Source organism: Pelmatolapia mariae, linkage group LG22 (assembly GCF_036321145.2).
Source record: "Pelmatolapia mariae isolate MD_Pm_ZW linkage group LG22, Pm_UMD_F_2, whole genome shotgun sequence".
In the NCBI taxonomy this organism is placed as follows: domain Eukaryota; kingdom Metazoa; phylum Chordata; class Actinopteri; order Cichliformes; family Cichlidae; genus Pelmatolapia; species Pelmatolapia mariae.
In genome coordinates, this window is record NC_086245.2 from 22012329 (window position 1) to 22036967 (window position 24639).

The window sequence follows — 24639 nt, forward strand, 5'->3', positions numbered from 1 at the left end:
TGGAGCAGATTACCCTTCGCAGCTTCTTTAGGGAGACGTGATTTGGAGCGTTTAGATTCTCCACAGATCCGGCCACCAAGTCGATCCGACAGCTGACATAAGATGGACAGCAAATGTCACCATAAGGGCCTTTTCTGATTTTTCTTTTCTTTTTTTTTTTTTTTGTTTGTTTGTTTGTTTTTGGATACTGATTTTTATTCTATATTCTGTGACTCCTACATCATTGAAGTAGATCCTGTAACAGTGTTGCAGCTGCATCCTCGGGGAAGTTTGATGTTGCCAATTTTCAGATAAGCCCACCATCGCGCTCCACTTGTCTTCTAGATTTGTGTGTGTGTGTTCTGCAGGGGGAGTGAGGGGGAGGGAGGGTCTGTCTGCTGCTGGGAGAGAGCCCAGCTGACAGGCAGTGCGTGTTGAACTTGATGTGGTGGTGTTGAACTAGGCTTGTTAGAGAATGCGATTTTCTAGACTTCTTTGTGATGCAGCGCCACATAAAAATGTCTGTCCGGGGAAGATTTGCAAAAGGCTTACGGTGGGATTTTCATCCCACGGAAAACTCAATTACTTACAGCACCCACATTCAGACATAAACAAAGTACAGCAGTCTGCTGGTCTTTATACTGTACTACGCGATGGGCACCCAGGGGAAGGTGTTTACAGCGGATTCTTCGACAGCATGTTGTCGCTAGTATTATTTATAGTGTGCTGTGAGTAACATATTGGTGCTACTCGTGCAGCTATGAAGGTCACGTCAATTAAAGGAATAGAATCTTAAATGAAATGATAACATTAAAAAACCCATCATCATTCAAAACTCTTGGTCTATCATCATTTTATCAACTGACGTAAATCAATACAAGAGAAACAACTAACTTTACAGAGTGTCACGTTCAGTCTTTGATTTAACTTCTTTTACTTCATAGACAAGTTTGCAGGTCTACACAACCAGAATCTGCAAAATTTATGAGTCTTTAGTATCAATTACTGCATTTTAAGCAGTAAAACACATTCAAAATACTACTACACGTCGGTTATTTATTAATTACCACTGTTAGACACCAGGGGTCACAAGTGTACCAGATGGTGGAGGATTACCAACTTTGTGTGGGACTGCAAAGCATATCCACTGTCTCACTGTGCCTACACTTTGATTAGCTGTAGCCAAAACATTTCAGTCTCAGACAAAAGAAAGGAAAAGAAGTAGCTGAAGCAACAGTTCTTCTTACAGCAACTGTAAGAAGAACTCTCACACCAGACCATAAAAGCAAACTTTACCTTAAATATATTTTTATTTTATATGGCAAGTGAGTTGTGAAATAGTGTATTCAAATAAAATGCAGCGTGTTTGTCTTTCACGTGATTGATACAACATCTGTAGAACTACAACTCAGCATTTGCAATGAGTCTGACAAAAACATTTTCTTTGCCCCAAATTGCTGAGGTCTGTTCACTCTACAAATGATCAATATCTATGTCAGTGTAAAGACAAGACATGCGTTACATTATTCACCACTACACTCAGAAGGAATTGGGGGGTTTTAGGTACTTTTTGTGGGATTATGATATATACAAAACAGAAACAACTTTCACTTTTCACTTTCAGCACATTGATGTAAGTCTCACTCTACTTTGCAGTAGTTTTGGTTTTTACTTAATACAGGAATGTTTTGATCCCCCTTCAGGCTACCAATGCTTTTGCACATATTTCACAGTTTTCCTCTGCAATAAATAACAGTAAATATGCCATTGCTTGATTTTAACATTTCTGTTCTGTTGCTTTAATTGAACTCAAGCCTATCTCTAATCACACACACACATAAGCTACCTTAGACCTTGGATGACCAGGAATCAGCAAACATGACAAATATCAGCCAGACATAGAGCCTGGATGTCTGAGACAATCAAGCGTTATTAAATCAACTCTTATGCCACTGCCTTGTTGCAGTAATCTGTAACCTTTATCAGTTGTTTTGTAGACATGATTCTCATTGTGAGTTAAGATGTAAAAAAAACCCAAAACAAAACCCAAAACAAAGTGAGCACAGACAAATACACCACAAATGACAAGTACGATCAATTTTTTCATCAAAGTCTCTTTTACACTAGAAATTGTGCAGTGCCTTTGCACAGTATTGTTCCTACAACTGGAAGACGGAGAAAAAGGAGAACCTAGCATAGCATAGTGGCTGAGCAATGCGTGAAGGATTTATTGTAGCTTAACAGTTGACATGAGGGCTGACTGAATGTATTCTGACAGACCACTTGGAAAAGATAGTGGCTACAAAGTCACAAAGTCAAAGGAAAGCTACAGCAGACCTAAGAAATAATAACAGGAGGTGGATTGTCATTCTCTTGTGTATAGGGCAAATAATCATGGGTTGAAAAACATGTTAGGGAATGACTTCACCTTTATGTCAAAACAACCATTTAAACAAACAAACAACCTATCAGAAATACATACACAGTCACACAGACAGATATACACATATGCATAACAATAAATCATAAAATCCTGTTACACACAAAAAACAGAGTAATATGAAATAAAGACATAAACACAAAGATAAACACAGTGGTGGTATTACTAAGTGGGAGTACTAGTTAAATGCAAGATTAAAACAAACTTTAAGAGTTTCTTGATATTATCCGTAACTATCTGAGCTTTCTTCTCCAATATTTTAAGGTACACTTTTCCAGAGCTTTGTTTTGTTTTTTCAAAAACTGGGAAAGCTGCATTCCCAATTTTCCTCCGTGGGAGTATTGCATAGCTAACAATTTGGCCTTGGAAGATCTAACAGAGTGGGTAAGTAGAGTGACAGACTTTCAGATAATGTTCAAGACCGTCTTTCAGATGACATGAGTATCCTTTCCTATATAATTAGCATTCATAAACATTGCTGAATTTAGAATTGCTTCTACAGTGAAAGTAGGAATGTTACAATGTATGTGACACAATTACATGTATAAAAACATGCATTCAGTTTCTTACATATAAACAGAGATTTTTTTTTATCACGAGGGTGGACAAAACATATTTTGTGATGCAGAATAGTCTGTCTTTTCGAAATTCTATTATAAAATAGGTCATAAAGCAATAGTCTAAAGTAAAAGCACCTAGAATCTGCGTGGGCTGCCTCTCAGCACTGATCATGAATCCAGTATAAAGTCAGTTTTTTAGAAGTCCAGGGGGTACAGTGTACTATGTTTTAAGGATTTCGCCTTTGGCATTCCTCTTTCTTAGGGAGTTGAGTCACGAGGGCCCAGACCTTTGTAACAACTGAAAGTGTAATTCAGTTGTTTACCAGTAGGCTGAAAAAACGAACAAATGCAGGTCAGTAGCACAAACATAAAGGAAATGCAGCCCAGCCATGCTTCTGATAAATCCCCTTTGCATCAATAAAGCATTATATATTAGAATATGAACCTATATAGAGGAGTACTTCTTGTTTATGCGGAGATTCAACTTTCGTGTAAACAATACTTGTAGTTAATATCAGGGCGGAGGCTGCCTTTAGAGAAGCAGCTGCCCCGTTCTCTTATTGATCCAAAGCTGACACGACAGGTGTGTTAACCAATCAGAATTTGTTGTGGTGAGCGTTTTGGTCCAATCAGCACGAATTATGCAAATTCCGAAACAAAGTTCCCCCTGTAGCAGCACGGTGATTGCAGTGAGCCTCCCATGTTTTATTTTCTGTTTAATTACCGTCGTCACGAGGGCTGTGATAAGTAGGTATTGCTTATGAATAACTTATCCGCTGTAAGGCGCTGAAGAACAAACTGTTTGTTATGTTTGCACTAACAGGTTTGCGTTAACCGGTAGAGAAAGCTAACTGCTAACAGCTAGCATAGCTATCTTGCTAGTTCGCCGGTACAGGCGGTCCTCTTTGTCTGACAGGGGAAGGCGTGCTCTTTTGTTAAGCTTTCCCTTTGTCCCTTCGGGAAAGAGGAACTGTTGGGTTGGGATTTCACAATTATCCACAGTTCTGAAAGTATTTAGAAAATGCAGATCGCCAAAAAATACTTTTCAGAAAGCCTGATTCAGTTAACCATCTTGCTCAGTTTGATTGGAGTTCGTGTGGATATCGACAGCTACTTGAGCGGCTATTATACGCCTTTGACAGAGATTAACTTGGGTCCTAGCTCAGCCTACATCCAGACACCGTTTCATATTTTGAGAGACACTCTTGATGGATATGGTGTACACCCAAAATGTCCCGAGTTGGACTATTTTTTTGCAAGTCGCCGGCTGCTGGACGAGGTGAGGACCCTCGGTTCCCCGCGGTTCCACACACAGTTGAACGCATGGCTGGTGCACGAAGTGCCTGCAACTGACAAGGCTGACTGTGGGCCTTCAACCAGCAACAACACTGAATCTAGCTCGGGGTTAGAAAGCCCTGGCGAAGAACCCAGGGATGTCAGTGAACAACTGCCAGTCAGTGGCCCAGCAGTATACCAGACAAACATTGAACTCGGACAAGGGCCTTGTGGCGCTGGAGCCTGCGGGTTTCTTAAAGAGGCAAGTTTTTGAATAATATGCCATAAAGTTGTAAAAACTTTGTTTCTAATGAAGCTATAATGTAACCTGCAACAATGAAGGTGGTCTATCCCTCTAAAGTACTTGATTTACTGAGGTGACAAACAGGTAAAACTTCCGTAATAGCTAGCTTAAGCTATTACTAGCTAACTAGCATAACGAACCTTTAATCTGGAAAGATGGGTGTTATCCAACAACTACGTTATCATACTGGAGTATTTACTGGTGAACCAGGAAGCAAGTCAAAAAAATATTCTGAATGCAAATTTATATTCGTTTTGTCAGGCTCTGTCAGGCCCTTGTCACAAATCACAATCCAGTAATGTGTCCTTAGTCAGATTATGTCACTTACATCCGTAATGACAATGTGTTAACTTGGATAACTCACCTAATCAGTGTGGTAAGTAACTTAAACGTAAAGCTTAATAACATGTCTACCAAACATCATATACTGTATATGCGGCATACAGCTGCCTGCTGCACCTGTCACTCTTTCACTATGGTACTTGTCACATTAAGCAATCTGGGAATAGTAACTATAGAATTATCTTCAGCAGAAAACCCCATGCAAAAACAGGTGTAACTAATGTCTGTACTTTATGACAACAAATATATTTTAACACTATAATTACAACCTTTATATTCAGTCTTTCTAGTAGTGTAGTCTTTCTAGAGCATGGCAGAAAGAGCTGATTGGTGGATATTATGTCCCAAAGGCAGTTTATGTTGTCAGTTGTGTAACTGTATCTCTTTTCTCCTGACCCAACCACCAGCTGCGCCCTTTGAGGGGTGGAGAAGTGAGACTCGGATCCCCACCCTGTTTGCTTACACAAAAGCAGCTTTCCATACTTAAGCACTGCTCTTCCTAGGGTTGCTTTTCATGTGTATAATGTGATGTTGACTCATCTGTTGTTGATGACAACAGATGAGTCAGATGAGATGAGACCCCCCCCCCCCCCCCCCCCCCAAACAAAAAAACCCAAAAACAAAACAAGCCTTGTTGTTTGTTTTGCAAATGGCCTTAGTTTCTGAGAATATACAATATGCAGGAGCTGTACATAGTTATCCTGTTGAAGGTGTGACCAATAACTGATTCACTTGCTAGACCAGTGCAAACAGGAAAAGTGGAGGCCAACAAGCCCAGACAGAACTTGGGCAGAACTAGACTGGTCTTGAGTACTTTTTGTCATTATTTGGCTTTAGTCTTAGTGTGAAAGCAAACTTCCTTTTTTTTTTTTTTTTTTTTTTTTAGAACAAATGAGAATTTTATTATATCTTTAATTGGAAATATCGGGAACTTTCTAATCTTGGAAGCTGGTGACCTGTATTACTGTAGGTGTATCAGGTGACCTCCGAGGGTAATTGGCTTAACTTTTACAATGATTGCTTTGTAATCATAAATAAATAATCTAATCTTGTTCATAACAGAATCATCTGATGACAGAAGAGTCATACTGTAAAGGCTCAATTGAGATCAATGAACTACAGCTAGAAATGTAACGATGTTTGGAGTTCTTTACTAAGAATTAGCAAATTGTTTTTCCTTTTCTTTCCTCTTCACTTCTAAACTGAATTCCTGGCTCTCTTTTCCCTGCCAGGAGGAAGATGTTAAAGTTAAAGAAGAGGAGGAACCTGCTCCAGTCTCTCAGCTGGCTCACAGTTCCACACTGGAACAAGAGGTACTGTTGGCACTATTTCATTTATTTTAATGACTGTAACAGTGCTGGATTTTTTGTGAGGATACACAGTAGTGTTTGTCTGTCTGCAATGATGCATGTATAACGTTGGCATCAATTTTAGGCTGGTTATATTGATTTAACTAGAAAATCAGGGCCTCACATTACATATTTACTGAAATTGCATCATTTTGATGACAGTGCTGTTTTAGTAACACCACAAAATATGATTAGAGAGGTTGAAGCATAGTAATTACAGTCTCACAGGCAAAGGCTTTGTTATTCAGTTCCTTATAGGAAAAAGCTATACAGAAGCTAAATATAAATTCATTTTTTTTGTTCATTTTTTCATCAGTTACTTTTCTGTGATTGGATACTGACAACAAAACATATCACTTACTTTTTTAAATTTACATCAGATTTTCTGTGTGTTGTCTCTTTCAGAGCCTGCTGGAAGGCATCACTGCACTGTCCAGTCCAACACGCCATCCCTCTGCTACCCTTGATATTGACCAGCACTGGAACAATTTACTTTCTGTTGCAGACCTTGATGTAAGTTTCTGGCTCATGTTCATTAAATTAAGCCTTATATAGAATTACATTAGTTTAGAGACATGCATACAGACACGTGTATTGCAGATTAGAGGTTTAGTTTCCCACATTGATCTAACTGTTATTTAAAAGTATTTTCAAAGCTTTGGAGAATAAAGTTCGACTAATAGGTCTCTCTAAAATATAGGACTTGGACCCCCTTGTCACTGAGCGTCTGTCAGATCTCGACACTGACATCACCAGCGCCATCAGCCGGAATGTCAGTCTGCATGATGCTATGCTAACCAGTCCTGGAGTGTTTGGGTTGGCATCTGATAGAACTGAGCCCAGGACCACGACCCAACAACAAAGGGGTTTCTTTCGAATGGAATCCACAGGCTCTTTAAACTCAGATGCTTCACCTGGGATGGCTCTAGGTCTTGCTGCACTCCCCTTTGCCTCAGTATGTAACATAACTGGAAATGTGTCATCAAATAGTGCACTGGGTGGCTGCCTAGATGAGGCAGTGTTTGACCAGATCAATCAGCTTGGTTTGGAAGGTCTGGACTCAATTGACAGCAGCCTGATGGACTGTTTGGACAGCATAGACCCACGGGTCCTTGAGGACTTGGAATCAGACTCTGGTCTCTCCTTGGAGAGCAGCTCTGGAGGTCCAGTCTCTCCAGGTTGGTTCAGATTGCTTTCTATACTTGGAAGAGTTACATGTCTTAATTTCTGTTTTATGAAGCTACGAAATTTTCTGTTAAATATACTGACACAGTCATTAACTCCTCACTTTGTCCAGGCTCATCTGAGATGTCATCCTCATCCAGTTCATACTGTGAGGATGAGTGTGGAGCTACAGGCTACAGCAGTGAGGCAGACTCAATCCCCTCTAAAGGCATTGTTGACTACACCACAACATGGCCACCTGTTGAGAGTGTGTGGCACGATCACAGCTACTCATCTGCCAATTTCTTTAACCAGCCGTCAGTAACGCTGCCTCGCAAAAACATCAAGGAGGAGCCTCTCAGCGATGACGATGGATTCCGGCTGGAAGAAGGGGAGCTGAGTCGTGATGAGCTGCGCGCCCGTGCTATGTGCCTGCCATTCTCTGTCCTGCAGATAGTTAACATGCCTGTTGAAGAGTTCCTGGAAGTTCTTGATGGTCATGGCTTTTCCCCTGAACAGGTGACCCTCCTGAGGGACATCCGCAGGCGTGGTAAGAATAAGCTGGCAGCCCAAAACTGCCGCAAGCGCAAATTAGATGCCATCACTGGGCTCCAGGAGGAGGTGGAAAGGTTGCAAGTTCAGAGAGACAAACTGCTGAGGGAGAAGCACCTTACAGCAAAAACAATGGGTGCGGTGGGCCATCAGATAAGGCAGCTGACCAGAGACATCCTGTCCCGGCTGAGGGATGAATCAGGAACACCACTGAACCCAGACAGATTCACCCTGCAGTGCGGGGCTAACGGTAGGGTTGTAGTTCAGCCTGTAAGACGACCTGCTGTCTCCACATCTGGCAACAAAACAGACAAGAGAAAGAAGGAAAAAAAGCAATAATGCAGCATTTCCTGCTGAGACTTGACCTTTTTGGTTTTGGGATATTGCGGAACCTAATTGCCTGACTCTGGTTTTAGGGACTCCTCTTTTGCAAAAGTGTGTGTTGATTCACCACTGTTGAGAACCTAAATGCAAAAAGAAAAGACACTCAAAAAATAAGTAAATGAAAAAAAATGTAAATACGTTATTTGATGGGAAAAATGTAGATCACACACTGGACATTCTCTTCTTGTTAAAGGTGGATGTGGCCGATGGGGTAGTTTAAGGGAACAGCTAAGCTGTTGGTAATGCCAGCAGTCTCTTTGTGCCTGTTAACATTAAAGTCATAGTCTTTCTCATTTTTACAGAAAATTGTAGGCAATCACGCATGTCTAAAAGTCAACTTGGCCAGGATTGTGATATTTACAGACAGGATAGAGATCTAAGAGGAGTATTTACCTGTAATCTTGCCTTTAGTGTTTTCCTACTCGGTATAAGAACGAGGTTAAAGGGTTGTATTTATTAAACTTTCTTAGGTCCATGAAATGCTTATAGAACTGTTAAGGACATTTTTTTCCTCCTCTCCCAAAATGGTAACCTTTGGTCAGAGTGATAAGAATATTGGGTTATTACAAGTCCAAAGTTTACTGATTTGTTCCCAGTATTTGAGGGCATGCACTGTTTGAGTAAAAAAAATTAAACTGATATAAAAAAATCAAATGGATGTCTTTTGCTTACATGTCTTGATGACGTGCAGTATACCAATGACTCAAAGGACTTGGCCTTAATTTGCATTTGATGTGTTTTGGTAAATATGTATGTACATCATACATAAGTGCATATATCCATAACAAAAAAGTTCTTGCATAAGAATTCAACTATAATTTAACCCCTTTCATTTGAAGTGTTTTAGAGTTTTTGGCAAGATTATTCTACCTCACAGCTTAGTTTTTGTTAATTTTGGCTACATAAAAAAAAAAAAAAGCCCCCACCCCGCTTTTTTTCTTTAATTTTTTGTCTTTTGAAGTGCACTCAATAACAACGATTCCATTATAAATGTGACCGTAATCACACATAAAAGATTCAGTTTCTGAAACAGGAAAAATAGAATCACCAACTTTATTTAAAAGGTCTGAATGCTGTTTGAATGTCTGTGTGGTTTTTTCTTTTTTAAATATTTATTATCTGAGAGTAGAATCAAGTGATATTAAAAGTCTGCATCTTATTTATGTGTACACACTTTCAAGTAGTCACCTGAGTAAGTAAACTGAAAAAAGATGCATAAAGTATTTGAATAGTGATTAATCTGAAGCACAATTTGACTGAACTTCCTTTCTTTACAAGTACTTGTGAGATTTTTTCTTTTCTTCTTTTTTTTTTTTTTTTTTTTATAAATTTGATTCTCAGGCCCCAGTTTTGTTTTGTTTTTCTGGCTAAAATTTGAAATTCTCTAAAGTGCACTTGTTTAATACAAATCCTTCATTATCAAAGTCACCCCAATTAAACAAACTGCTAAAAAACCCTAAATAATAAATTAATGATTCATATTTAAGAAGTTTGAATGTTGTTTGGATGCCTCCTTTTTATATGTATAAGATTTTTTGACAGTTGAAGTATTAATAGAGGTCGCCATCCTGTTCCTGGTTATGCTGCGCAATAAAGTCAGCTGAGTGAGTGAAATTGAGAAAAGTCCATGAAGTAGTTTATGCGGTTTTCAGTTTTCCTTTTTTTCTTTGTATTTTCTTGTTTGGCTTGAACCTTTTCTTTGCTGTTTGTATGAATTTTATTTTCGTAAATATTTGCATTGTTTCTGACGTTAAATGTGTTTGATTCCATTGTGATTTTTGAAAGTGTGCGTTTGCTTACAGAACTTGAGTTGCTCCTGCAGACTTTTTAAAATAAAAAGAAATCTTTTGAAATACTTTTGAATGGCCTTGATTTTAAAATTAACATATAGGAACATATTATTCAAAAAATGCAGTCTTAAAATATCAATATAATTTAGATCAGGTATTACAGACATAAGGCCTGGGGGCAAAATTTGCCTGGCAAAGGATGCAATCTGATCCACTGGACAGCTTTTTAAAATGTGAAGGATGGTACACATTTTGGATTTTTTAACTGTATTTTCACGTGTTTTACAGCTTTTCTTAATGATAAAAATCCTACTCCCATCAGTATTCACACCAATTTGAGTAAGTCATAGGTAATATTAGATTAAAAAAAACTTAAATGACAGAAACGTTTCTGATTTCTGCAGTGCGTTCACTGTAAATAAATAAAGATATAGTCTATCAATAAACAAAACCTTTCTATTATATAGTTCCCTGACAGTCTGGGCAATGAGCATATCCTGTGAACCATAACTACACATGCATTTCCTACAATCTTAGATTGTAGGATTGTTTGTTTGTTTGTTTGTTTGAAATTAACAAACAAACAATCTAAGCCCAAAGAGTCGTGCTGACTGAGTTCTCCTATTTAATACAGCTTCATTTCTTTATCATGCAAAAATAACCGGCAAATACTGTTGAAATTGCACTTCTTTTTCTTATATTAAGATTCTGCGGACATTAAAGGTGTATTTAAACCTCTTTACACTGGTCCGGCCCACTTGTAAACAAAATTGGCTACATGTGGTCCACGATCCAAAATGACTTCGAGATCCCTGATGTAGAGTTCTAGGCTTCATCATCTACAGGTTTTGGAGAGCGAAAAGCGTTTTCCAACCGGGCTTCCGTAGATGGTGCACAAGTATGCGCACAAGTATGCGCGTAAGTAGCTTTTGGCGCCCGTGCTGTTGAGCCACACTTTTGTAGACATAAAGAATCAACTGACCGCGTGGAAAAGAAGTGCCGTTGAAGCGATTCTCTTGTTTTAGGGTATGTATGCAGATACCGACTTGTTTCAAAAAAAGGGTTATCATTAACAGAGGTGTCAGAGTTAATTGGTTCACTGTAACGAAATAGCAGTATATGCTAACCAGTTGTTTTACCATCTGGACGCTGTCTCGAATAAGAGAGAAACGCTCTGTTGACTACAGTTGCAGTTCAACAGGCAAGCGAAAAGTAACAGTGTCTGTTCCTTGTAATGCTGTAGTTGTATCATAGATCTTAAGATTATGTATCCGTTTGTAAAACGTCGAGTGTCGCATTAAACTTGAGTACGTTATTGTTAGCGAAAGTACGTTAACATTACCCGCACGCTTTTTTGTGCCAGCGCACCTATTTTAAGTCCCTCCGCATTGCAGTTGACACAGTAAAAGTGAAGTAGGTTTTCCCTAACGGTTAAAGGCAAGCTAAAGTTAGCATGCAAGCTAACGTTATAAGAATTAGGCTATCTTTGAATACTTTAAGAGTTTATCGCTAAGCTAGCTAATGCTGTGTTTTTACTTCCCTTTGGTGGTAATCCCTTTGTCAAGGTTGCCTAATTTTAATACCCCAATGGGCAAATAACAGTCCTCACAGTTAAATTCGTTTACGATCCAGGTGTCTGTGGCGGTTTTAGGGCCTATGGCCAATCCTAAATGTGGATATCAGGAGCACATGAATGTGAAGGATTTGTTATTATCAAACTTCTATCAAATTCCTTTTTTTGTTTGTGTTTTTTAGATCACAAAATGGGAAAGAAGCAGAATACCAAGAGTAAGAAGGATACACAGGAAACACAGGAGGAACCTGAAGAATTCGTTGTGGAAAAAGTGCTGGACCAGCGTATTGTGAATGGGAAAGTAGAATTCTTCCTCAAGTGGAAAGGATTTACAGAGTGAGTTGGCTGGGACTCCTGCCCCCCTCCTGCTGAGCTGGAAGTGCTTCCCTGGTATGGGGTTGTACTATACTTTTGTTTGAAGTCATTGTGGTTGCATGAAGACGGTGCCTTGATTCAAGCAAGCTAGCTGATGCTAGTATTTGCATTTTTTTTTTTTATGGAAATCAGTGTGAATTGATGCAATGCAATCATTGACTCTCTCTCTGCTCATTTAGTGCTGATAATACTTGGGAACCAGAGGAGAACCTGGATTGCCCTGAGCTGATTTCAGCATTTTTGGAGGCTCAGAAGAACGTTAAGGAGAAACCTGCACCTGTTAAGAGGAAGGCCTCCACGGAAGAGCCAGAGACGGAACCTAAGAAGAAAGATGTGGTGAGTTCCTTTGCTTTTACAAGTTTCTGCAATTAGCATGTCCTAGAGACAATTTAAATTTAGGACCGTCAAGCTTAACACGAGGGCCATTCAGAGAAAGGGTTGCATAACTTAAACAAAGAAGAGCATTATTATAAATGAATGTATTATAAATAAATCATTTTTGTGCTTAGCTGGAGTGGTGCGTAGACATTTAACTTAGCATTATACTTGTATAACTGTGACAAACCTAATTTTGAATAAGTCACTCAGACCATTCTCTTGAAATGCAGCTGCTTCTGAACTTATGCTAGAAAGTGCAAGGATTTTAAATGAATCAAAATGTGTTGTTTTGTTTCCTTCCCATCTTACATCTACATTCTTTGTTGTAACCACCTACAGGCTGAGAAACCACGTGGTTTTGCTAGGAACCTCGAACCCGAGCGAATCATTGGCGCAACAGACAGTAGTGGGGAGTTGATGTTCTTGATGAAATGGTACATTTTTATGCAATGTTTCTGGTCATTGAAGAAAAAAAATATATCTCATATCTTTGTCTCCTTGGAAGCAAAATATAATGAAATGACTGTTAGCTCAAGACCTTTGTGCAGTAATGTTTTGTTAATCTAGGCCAGGGGTGGGCAATCTCAGTCCACGAGGGCCGGTGTCCCTGCAGGTTTTAGATCTCACCTTGGGTCAACACACCTGAATCACATGATTAGTTCGTTACCAGGCCTCTGGAGAACTTCAGGACATGTTGAGGAGCTAATTTAGCCATTTAAATCAGCTGTGTTGGTTCGAGGACACATCTAAAACCTGCAGGGACACCTGTGTGCATGGTATACAGTGAGTCACTGGTGTTTCATGCTACAATGGTAGACGGCCAGTGAATTCAAAAGTATTGAGTGCTATGATTTCTGGATCCTTCACAGTACAAATAATTATCCTGAAATATTGTAATAGCAATCAAAGAACGTTTAAAGTGAAGGAAGTGTAACTGAGTGGAATTACTTGGATAACCATCCATTTTATTCGTGGAAGGGGAGAAATTCAAAAGTCTTTCTCCCTGTTGGATACACACCAGTCAGTAACTGATGTCCAACACTTCAGTTGTTTCCTGCAAAGAGGTTTTTTTTTTGTTTGTTCTGTTTTGTTTTTTGATTTATTTTTAAGTAGTTGTTTGCATTCAAGCTCTTAAAAATTGGGAACTTCCTTTGTTTCACTAAATGGTTTTTCTTAAACCCTTGAACTTAAAGCTCAGTGTCTACACTTCAGTTGCTTTTCACTGCTTAGCTCTTGCTACATGGTGTACAGAGCCACAGTTATGAAACTGTCACTGTCCAGGCTGTGTTCCTGCTGTAAACTTTTCCTCAACTTATAAACTTAGTTGATTTAAAGTACATTAATTTATGCTGGCTTTCTATAATGTTCCTCTCTCTTAATCTGCCTTCTTTTAGGAAAGACTCGGATGAGGCAGATTTGGTCCCAGCCCGTGAGGCCAACACCCGCTGTCCTCAGGTGGTCATATCCTTTTATGAGGAGAGACTGACCTGGCATTCCTGTCCAGAGGATGAAGCCCAGTAGTTCTTCTCTGCAACCCATGCAGTTGCCTACATCAACATCGTCAACCTTTTCCTCAGGACTGGATTTCTCCTGATTTGCCTTCTAGGTCTAGCTAAATTAGTCTTTTGTTTTGTTTGTTTTTTATTTTGGAAGAAGTTTCAATACTTGCATGGCAGTCGGGGAGAGTTCTGTTGTAAATATAAGCTTAGCCGATTGTGAGAACAGGTGATGGTGTTTTGATTAAGAAGTAAAGAAAGAAGCCTTCCTGTATTATTGTGAATGACTGATCTCTTTAGCCCCTTTTCAGACACGAGATGTACAACAATGTTGGCTTCAGCAGTCTGCTCAGCAATCTGTTATTCCAACATGGATCGCGCTTATGTTCCTAATGGCTTCATTTAAATGTATCCAAGATGGTGAAGGAGAACTCTGTAGTGCGCACAATTTAGCCATACATTCAGAAGGCTTGTTTGTGGGTGAGGTGCAACTACAGTTTTGATTTGTTTTCTCACCCTTTTTCAATAATAGCACAGGATCTGACTGTGTGTCGCTCAGAGCTGTGCACTTCCTTCTGGAGTGTGAATAGTAAAAATGCTTCATAGAGGAATGATACTGTATTTAAAGTCAATAGCTAAAGTTAAGACTAAATGTGATGCATAGATTTGAAATTTAGGGCATTAACTAGTGAGCTTTGCAACTCAGAGATTCACAAGATACAAGTACAGTTGTAATCCAGTGCATGCATGTCGTTAATAATACTTGGTTTAGTTTAGGTGCTCATTTAGACTTGAAGTCAACACATTCAGATGCAGCCAGATTCATGGAAGCGAGTGCACAGCTGAAAAAGGACGGTTGATTAGGGCCACTTCCACCTTCATCTTTGTTTAAATGTTTTAAATTCCAAAACGCTTTTCTCACTCTGCCACCTTCTTGCTCATGTTTTCTACTGTAGTAATGTTTTGTTCCATAAATACTTTTTGTATACTGTCTTTAAATATTGTTTGTCGTTCTAATAAAGGTTTTATGCCAGATTTTTTTTGTCTTTTAGTTTTTTTTTTTCAACTACAAATACAGACTTTACTGGAAGTAATTCGCAGCGAGTTGCATATGAAACAAAGTTAACAATTAGGATTTCCTTATGTTCCTAATAGATGTTTCTTGGGTGAAGTTTTTTTTTTTTTTTTTTTACAGTTTTGTCTTCATGCTGCAGTGCTTTGGTTGTCCTGTGGTTTCACTCTAAATGCAAGACTGCATGATGGCATGGGAGATAGACAGTGAACCTTTGTTCATTACTGATTTCTGTGGGAAATCACTCAAGTTTCTTTGAAATTAAGTGACTTGGACAAGGTCATGATAGATATCCAACCTTAAGTCCTACCAGGGAAAAAAAACAACTGCGGCATGAACGTTCACCTACAAATTTGATAACAAACAGCCAATTTCTCTAAAAAGGTTTGTTTATGTTCTGTAAATGCTAAAGAGTAGTGAGAAGCCTGCAGAAAGGATACAGGAATGGAAAATGGCCTGTTATTCTCATTTCCTCGTAAGTGTTTAACTTTTTTTTTAAATTGACATCTTGATTAAATCAAATATCTAATCACAGCAACACAGTCATGTCTTATCTGTTAAGTGGTTGAATCATTTCAATATAGACATACAGCTATATTAATGGAAATTAAATGTCAGTGCAGCAATTTAAAGTAATATAAAACATATGCTTAAAATAAATCTTGGTCTGTATATTTCACATATTTCTGGTGTCAGCTTTTGTCAACTCTGAATTTCGCTTAATTGGCCATAAAATGTAGAAATTGGATAGAAAATGGTGCTGTTTTGTAACAGTCTGTAAAAGCAAATGAAAGTCTCTGTTGACACAAGATAAAGAGATCTCTATATGCAAATTACCATCCAACCTAAGGTCACGTCTCACTAGTTTCTTGATCCACTCTTGGACTCGTCAGAGGGATAGACGCCAACTGGCTTTGGTAAGATCTCGTGGTCTTCAATTTTAAAACTGTCACTGTATACAACTATGCATGCTGTGGGCTGGAGTTCACGTAGACTAAGTGTCAGTGTCATCTCTGACACTTTGATGCCTTGATTTGAGATTTTGATTTTATTTTGAAACTTGATTTATTAGTTGAAACGAAGCATAACACAGCCTATGATGTGATATTTCAGATAAGGTTTTGGGATGTTGTTTTTGTACCGTATCATGCTGCAGTTGCCTGTCTGTCTCTATGTCTCAGCTTCACCTTTCAAAACTAGCATGCATATCTAAATTTCATCTAGAATTGCAGTGAAGCAGTCATGGACAACTATGTTAACAATTAAAGTCAGAACAATGGACAGTTATTACATTTTGATTTGTTTGTTTGGTTTTGGTCAAAGTTTCTCCACCCAGCCACCATACAGTGTTATTGTGGTTCAGAGCTGGTTGTAGGAACAAAAAAGAAGCAGAAGAAGCAGACATAAAATCTCAGACCATGAAGTGGTACTTTGAAATTGTCTGAATATTCCTAAAGGCAAATCCCCATAAGCACTTGCATTAGAAGAAACATAAATGGAAGGGTTCAAAAAGAAAGAGATCAATTTAACAATGAATCCGTTTCTTTTTATTAGTTATAGGCACCTACAATCAGTCAATCAATCAATAAATGAATAAAGTGAATGTTTGAAAATCGGGTTGTCCACAGGCTAATTTTTTTTCTGAGGTCCTGTAGAGACCAGTAACTATATAAAGTTATTATGACTTTATTTGGGGTTGTCGCTGCATTGCCATCGCTTGGCCTCCTCCCACCAGGTGACACCATTTAAACTGATTCCGGATAATAGCAGTAAGGAACAGGTGCGCAGAAAAGCGACGCTTAACATATTACTCTCATCTGAGATTCTTGATCATTTTCTCTCCGCCTGATTTAGACGAATGATTTAAAAACAATGCATTTTACGATTACTTTTTAAATGTTGCTTGTTATGGTATACTTTCTAACTACGTGGCCTGATCGAGTCGGGAAAGGAGGTCGTGCTTAGCAGTGAGAAATTAGTAGCCTATTAGTAGCAGCAGTGTTGTTATTAGTTCAGTCCAGGAAGGGCTAAGCTTCAAGCCAGGTTAGTGAGCTGGTCCTGGTTGTTCACATTATCGTATAATTTCACTCGAGGTGAAGAAGGGAGAGGTAAGGTCAAAGTAGATGCAAAATCGGGCGTCCTTCTCGCTCTTTTTTTTTTTTTTTTTTTTTTTTGTTTGTTAATATATTTGTGGGTTCGTGGGTTTGTTTTGTTTTGCGTTTCCTCTTTTCCTCTCAGTAGCTACCCTACTAAGTCCCGATGCAATAAAAAGAGGACATCCTGGGCTTTCTATTGAACTCTGATGTTTCGGTGACCTCTTTTAGCTCCAAAGAGGAAGGAAATCACAAAAAGTTGAATGGGAAGAGTCTTTCTTCCTCTGTTCTCAGGAGGTTAAACATTACAAATGATTTTAGGGTATTCAGAAGATGCATAATAAGCACTGATTATGAGTGTTAAATCATTGTTTAAGCCCTGTTATGTTGTCCTGGATAGTGGTTAGAAAATTATAATACTTCATACTCTTAAGCGTTTTAGAGCACTGAGTGCGTGTAACTTCAGATCAAAGTACACTCCATTATGCAACTCCCTGCAGCATCCTGTTAACCTCACTTATACGTGTAGGACCTGCTGAATTATTGCAGCTACAGGACTGTTGTTGAAGAGCAACGACAGTCTTGAAGGAAGAGCATACAGTCACCTCAGTACAGAGTTTATCCAAATAGATTAGTCTGTGGTGGCTTATGATTTCATGTGATCTGTAGAGCAAGGTGTGTAGTTCAGTCTCTTGAAGGTGGCCTGATCACCCTATTTGAAAACGTGTTTAAACTTGCTTATTATCTCTGGTTAGACTTTAGGCCTGCACATGGCATGTTTGGTTTGTTTGTTCATGAACAGATGACTGGATAACGCATATCACTAATGTAAAGCTAGCCTTGTAGAGTTGGCTTTGAAAGCACTGGACTGTATTTCTCTTTCTAGTGGGCTGTTTTTGTCCCAAGTGTGTTTTGCTATGTGCCCATGTTTAATGTGTTCAGAACCAAGATTTCCCACACATAAGCTCAATCCTCCACCTTTGCCCCTCATCCCACTTGATCCCAAATCTGTTCGAAATCTTTGCACTCCTAAATCCATCAAGGCTCAATTGCTAGCCTTTGTTTTATAAAATGGAATTGGGGACAAAAGAAATGCTGTGATTTTAAACATGCTGTTTAATTCTGAGAACCCATAAAAGCTGCTATAATTTTGCTAAAATTAGACCACCTGATAAGCAAATAGGCTAAAAGAGATGGTACTAATGTGTTTATTTCCCTTTCAGGTTTTTGTATCAATAATGGACACTATTCTGGATAATCTTTCAAACACTGTAAGTGGCTTTGATGCTACTTTTTCTTTTTCCTGTATCTTGTTTTGTTTATCTATAATAGCAAATAGATAAACCCAAACAGTGGGACAATCCTGTTTTCATTTTGCCCACGTTCACATTTTCATTTTGAAATAATGGAACTCTGGTCTTGTTTTTTGCAGGAGTTTATTAGAGTTTGCGTTCGGGATCCAAGGCTTCATAAAGATGACCGCTGGCACACACATGTTGACTACGAGATCTGTTTACATGTATGTGCCAATTAAAAAAGAAACTGTTCTGTTAGCTTTATTTTGTCTTGTTTTTGTAATAAGCGTTTAATGAACTGTTGTCTCTTGCAGACTAATAGCTTGTGTTTTCGAAAAAAGACCTCCTCTGTGAGACGGCGCTACAGTGAGTTTGTTTGGTTGCGTCACTGCCTGGAACAGAACGCTTTCATAATGTATGGTTTTCTTGTTATGATAGTGATTAATCCATGTTGTAAACTGATAATCCAGCAAGTTACAAATGTATATTCATATCCATGTCCAGAGACTTGCCTAAATTGCCACCCTGGAACCCTTTCTTCAGTCTGAAGAACACAGAACAAGTCATCCAGAGGATCAAGGGTCTGCAGAAGTTTTTAGAAATGTGAGTTGCTCTAAATTCAACAGGAAAAACCTCTGGGACATTGTTTCCGTCCATCTAACACTGGCAGATTGCACCTCAGATCTGGAGAAAGAATGTGGAGGGCCATGCAACCTACCGAGTACCATTTTTGAGTTGCTGCAATGTAACTCTAGCAAAATGAACTATCCTGCTGCATCATTTTTATTTTTTTAAACTTTGATTTTTAGGGGTATCTTTTAATTGAGCCTTCTGTAGATTCATAATTTTCATTTCCCTCAATGTAGCATCCTTTTGTTCCTAATGCGTTACCCAGTCCATATCAGTATAGATATAAGCATATATATTTTTTTATTTTTCTCCCATCGAAATCTAAATTTGTTCTCCTTAATACTGTCAAATTTTATTTGGATTTGATCGAAATGGTCTCATCTATTTAATGTTCTTTTCTCCTCTAGTGTTCTTCATACACCGTTGTTGTTATCTGACAGTCGGCTCCATCTGTTCCTCCAGTCAGACCTTAGCATTACAAAGATTGCAAGGTGTGCTGTTGGTAAGACCAGGTATACGGTAGCTGAAGCCATTCAGCGTTCAAGAACTGGTTGTATCACATCAGAAGAAAAGGTTTCATGTGACTCTGACTGTGAAAGGTAAGTTATTATAGAAAATGTCTTAGTGCTTACTTGTTAACACTTGACTTAAAACTGAACTGACCCTTCAGTCTTTCTTTCAAATAGCACTTCATCATCATCAGGCTTGGGACTAAGTGTTGACACTTCTGGGCGAGGTAGCCCCATCTTCTTTCAGTCTGACGGAGATCCAGAACCCTTTTGTTCTTTTTCTGAGACTACCAGCCCACTTACTGAGTACTAATGTAAAGAAGTGACACTGTACTCTTCTTCTTCTTCTTGTGGATGTATAGGTCATCTTTGCATTAATGTGTTCAATACTTCATTGAACTCTTGCTATTGTTAACTTTTTTTAAACTTCCGTTAACATCAGTGTGACCCTTTGAAAATGTTTTAACTTGCCTTGTGTCCTGCAATTGGTACCATTTAAGTATCATGTACTTAAAAAAAAATCATGTTTTTTTTAAAAAAAAAAAAAAGTGTAACAACTGACAAATTCTTATTTCCAATGTGTACTTTTTTTTTTAAATCACTGCACTAAAATGTACTAAGGTTGGCAAGAGTTGTTTTGCATTGTAGACTTTTTTTTAAGGAAAATATTTGAATACATTTTATGAGTTGTCAATGCATAAATAAATGGCCTTTTCTTGAAGAAAAGCTTGCATCTTCCATACTGTACTTTGTCTTTTTTTTTTTTTTTTAATTAGTAAACCTGAAGTTCATGTTCCTGTATACTTTGTATATATTTGTTTTGTGACCTGTCACTTGTCCCAGAGTTCAGTACAATAGACTGTACTGTTTGAACAGTCCAGTAGAGGGAGTGTAGACATCACACCACCCAGAGCTTGAGTAAATAGTGGTGTGAGATGAAGGAACACACTACTGATAAGGAAGTGTGCCCCAGAGCGTCTGAGTTAAGTGTGCCGATCATATCAATTGTGTGCATGGTATGAAATGCTGTTATTTTGCGTACAAACTGTAGCATTTCTTTACTCATATAGCTCATAGGTTGCACACAGCCTTGAAGCTTTTTTTTTTTTTTTTTTTTTTTTTTGGTCTCTTGTCCTTATCTGGAAAATGTCAAACATCTAGTTGCACTGGCTAAATTTTAATGTTTACCTGCTATACACTGTTACACAGCTGTGCCTCCCAGGACAGGAAAATGGGTTATTAAACCTTAGCCAACTCTATGTACACTTGCTAAGAACTCCCTGAATTGTTTTCATAATGTTTATTTCCACCATTTATCAAAACTGTAGACAGATGATTACAAATGAATATACATGTTAAATCTAAAGTATTATCAGTGCTGGGCATGAAGAGGCTCAGCGTTTGTCATGTTTCAACCTTGTGTCACAGTGTTCCCAGGTGAGGTTGTCTAATTAAAGGTAGATGGCAAATTAATTTAACTATTAGACTGCTCTTGGGAATCACTTGAAAAGAAAACGACAGCTTCATGCGTGCTACAGGAATGTGAGCAGGTGGAGGTGTGGTTGGTTATGCAGCAGTGTTGGACAGCTCTGTAAATTGAAAGCTGATGAAAGAAGGAAAGGCTCATTAAAGGAGACAGCAGCTGCCCTCCTCCACCTTCTCCACCAGCCAGCCACTGGACCCACGCACAGCCTGCCCAATGTTAAGCCTAGCCTGTCCTATGTCTCTGTCCTCTCCTTCTGCATGGTGCTGTCTCCCTGTGCGCACAAGCCATAATGAAGCTGTCAGTGACTTCACACACATGCCACTGAGCTGTTTTCATATAGCAAACACAGACATACGCACAGGCACAGAGGCGTGTCTGAAAACACACGCACAGAGAATACACTGGTGGGAAAGCTGCGGATGGATGAACATTTTCTCCTTCCTCATCTTCTGTCATTTTCAGAGTCCCAGTGGTTTGTGATTGGAGCTCTCCATCTCTCTGTTTGCTGTAAAGGTTGACCTTATCAACGTACTCCATGACAAGCATACAGCGGGACACATACACAGACACTGTTCGGTTTAAAGCTGGTCAATTTTCTGACAAAATGAAATGCAAATGCAAGCTGTGGCATCTTGTATTTTATGTGAGTGTACATGCGCACATCTGCCTTTCTTTTTTCTCAGAGAAAACATCTAGCATTTGGATATTGAGTATTCATGGTACATGTCTATTTCAGCTTGGTAATTTATAACTCAATTTCCAATGTGCAGTGATGCGCGTCATACCTCCAAAACACCAAACAAAGCCCAAACCCAATTGTATTTCAAAGCAATTAGGGTGTCCACTGAGTTGTGAACGGCCCACGTTGCAATGGCTCAGGGCCCGTGTGATATTTTTAATTGTTAATTTTCTGTCACATTAGTCAACTTCACTGCCTTTGGACAGGTGACCAGGCTCCTGTAGCCAACACATAAAATGACACAGAACATGTTCTTCGCTTTCTGATGCAGTTTAGGTGAGGGTACTTTTATGCTTAAGGGGAAAAGGTTCTGCTATATGTGATGTACATCATATTTACAGCTATTTTATGGTACAAATCTTTCTAATGCTTTTCAATATACATGGTCAACATTAGTATTATTTTATGACTCTAAATTATTAGCTCATTTAGACTTTCACCTGAAGCCACCACAGGGAATTGCTTCACCTCCTTGACTGTAGAAAAGCCAACAATGGCAAAATCTATATGAGCAATTAGCCCGCGTAACTCTCACCGTGCCCCTTTCGCTTATTTTTGCACCCATCTTGTCTTTCCATCACTCATTCCTTTCACTGCCTCTTCATTTTACTCTATTTTCTCAGCTGTCTGTTGAGAAGTGAGGTCTGGATCTGACTGCCCTTCGTCTCTGCTTTCTTTGATTTTGTGCTGTGGGGGTCAAAGGCTATGACTTGCATTGTATTTGTAATTATTACCACTGAAGTGCTAATGCATACAGCATCATTAAAAGTCAATGCATCTCTCTCTCTCTCGCTCTCTCTCTCTCATACACACGCATTCGTTTTGCACACACTCTGCACATCGCCAGCCATTTACCGGCTAAAATACGATCCATGCACAGATAAATGTCACAGGGCCATCTATCTGGGAGTGTTAAAAGTCGGCTAATGGAGATGACATATTAGCAGCCCAAATGACTGCCATAAAAACTCCCACCATACCTTGCAGCACTGCCTGGCCACTGTGACTGCAATAGGATACAAGACTGGCACTGCAAAAGAAGGAAGAATGGAGGGTGATGTCATATCTGGATATAGTTCTTTTGATTCAGTAAATCCAATCTTTAAAGCACCGTCTGGGAGAATAACACCAGCAAGCATATTTGCTCTGTGCAAAATCGTATTACACACACTTCAGATGTTAATGGCCTCTCACCTTTGACCTTTTGTGGAGTAATTATGCGCCAGGTCAGCTTTAGTGTTTGTACGTGTCAATAGTAAAGCCGCCTCTGCAATCGATACGAAGATCCTCCACAGGTAAACGGGATCACCTCCTTTACTCCTCCTTCATCCCTCCTATCTCTTTATTAATTACCCTTCTCTATCCATGCGTGTCTTCTCTCTCTGAGTGAATGGAGCAGTTGTAATTGCTTCTCTCTGGAGCAGTTAGAAGCAGCACAAAGGAACCGTATAGAAACCACATTTGCATTCAAGATGAGCTGAGATGGAGAGGAGGGAGGGCGCGCTGCCCTCCTGCCCTATACTGAACAGCTCTACTTACGCTCTCTCTTTCTTTTTTCCCCTCCTCTCCTCTATTGTCTCCCTCTCTCCATCCCTCCCTCCACCTTATCAGCTCCCACCACCACCCCCACCTCCGCCCATTCGCAGCATGGTTCCCCTCGCATTGTCTTTCCAGAGAGTTCCAAGGTCGACGTGAGCTTGCTCATCAGAGCAGGGTATTGTATGATTAGTGTTGGTATGGATGAGCTAATTTGTGCGAGGGAGTGTGTGCATAATTGTGTGTGTGCGTGTGCACTTCCTATGTGAGCATACTCATATAATAATATGTGGCTGTGTGTGGCAGTATTTCTAATCCCTGGTACAAAAAAAGGAGGAGGGGAGGCTGTAATTAATAACTCAAAAGCTCGGAATTGCAATTTTTTATAACCACCAATATCTCACTAACTCTCAGACCTATACCATCACTCTCAGTCACTCCTGTGGTGCGCGCACACACACGCACCAACTCCTGAGGGCTCTTCTTTTCCAGCTTGATAAGCATTTCTCGTTTGTTTCAGTGTTTTGATCAATACAGTTAAAACGCCAAACCAAGCATAATTAGGTGTGAGATGGCTCCCACTGTGACCGAATAGGCCTCACCTAGGGAGGTGCTCACCATTATCATCATCACTGTGTGTGTGTGTATGCATGTATGCTCATACCACACACAGCGTGATCTAATAGAATTGACAAAGTGCACATCAGGACGTAGATTAAAGGAAAACTCTGAGCTATAGGTTAATTTTAGCAGGTGATGGAGTTTCCCATTCACGGTGCTTTCACTCACCTCCATCTTCATTCCCATAATCATTTAGACAACCTTAACAATGCATCTCTGCCAACGGGTTCATTTCAATATGTTCCGGGGCCACCTCAATCATTTTTTTATTGGTTTATTTACTCAGAACGATACATAGATGGAGACTGGAGAGATCATAAATTGAACACAATTACCATTATGCACAGTGAAGTGGCTCTCCTTTGTGTCATAATCCAGGGTGAAAACCTTTTGTGAAAAATCCATCTCAGACCTTAAAGACCACTTTTAGGAATTTGGTGCGTATCCACCCCCAACATCCACTAAATTTACCCCTCATTAATAGAAAAAGTACAACATTATATGAGCTACATTTATCCAAATTTTGTGGAGAATATTCAACATTTGATAGCCCCAAAATACTAAAGCCCCATTCTACTTCTGCATTATCCTTTTATCATCTACAATGTTAGATGGTGTACTTTTTTCCCACCCAACAGATATTTGATATTTTGATTTTCATCCCTGTGGCAGGTGCAAAAGTGATAACACGAATTAA

General features: G+C 39.2%; 3 protein-coding genes across 3 annotated transcripts; all 3 read left to right on the forward strand.

The window, feature by feature from the left end:
* Nucleotides 1–3641: 3641 nt before the first annotated feature.
* On the forward strand, nucleotides 3642–10166 carry nfe2l3 (nfe2 like bZIP transcription factor 3). The gene is made up of 5 exons (XM_065471104.1): nucleotides 3642–4516; nucleotides 6133–6213; nucleotides 6655–6762; nucleotides 6950–7427; nucleotides 7547–10166. The coding sequence occupies exons 1-5, from the start codon at nucleotides 4001–4003 to the stop codon at nucleotides 8302–8304; spliced, it is 1941 nt and encodes a 646-aa protein (XP_065327176.1). The 5' UTR covers nucleotides 3642–4000; the 3' UTR covers nucleotides 8305–10166.
* Nucleotides 10167–11040: 874 nt separating this feature from the next.
* cbx3a (chromobox homolog 3a (HP1 gamma homolog, Drosophila)) lies at nucleotides 11041–14996 on the forward strand. The gene is made up of 5 exons (XM_065469686.1): nucleotides 11041–11165; nucleotides 11895–12048; nucleotides 12267–12423; nucleotides 12805–12899; nucleotides 13860–14996. Exons 2-5 carry the CDS (start codon nucleotides 11903–11905, stop codon nucleotides 13984–13986), a joined length of 525 nt encoding a protein of 174 aa, XP_065325758.1. The 5' UTR covers nucleotides 11041–11165; nucleotides 11895–11902; the 3' UTR covers nucleotides 13987–14996.
* Nucleotides 14997–16955: 1959 nt separating this feature from the next.
* On the forward strand, nucleotides 16956–20156 carry snx10a (sorting nexin 10a). Its single transcript, XM_065469687.1, has 7 exons — nucleotides 16956–17141; nucleotides 18350–18397; nucleotides 18559–18645; nucleotides 18736–18836; nucleotides 18926–19024; nucleotides 19459–19650; nucleotides 19738–20156. The coding sequence occupies exons 2-7, from the start codon at nucleotides 18365–18367 to the stop codon at nucleotides 19871–19873; spliced, it is 648 nt and encodes a 215-aa protein (XP_065325759.1). The 5' UTR covers nucleotides 16956–17141; nucleotides 18350–18364; the 3' UTR covers nucleotides 19874–20156.
* Nucleotides 20157–24639: the final 4483 nt, after the last annotated feature.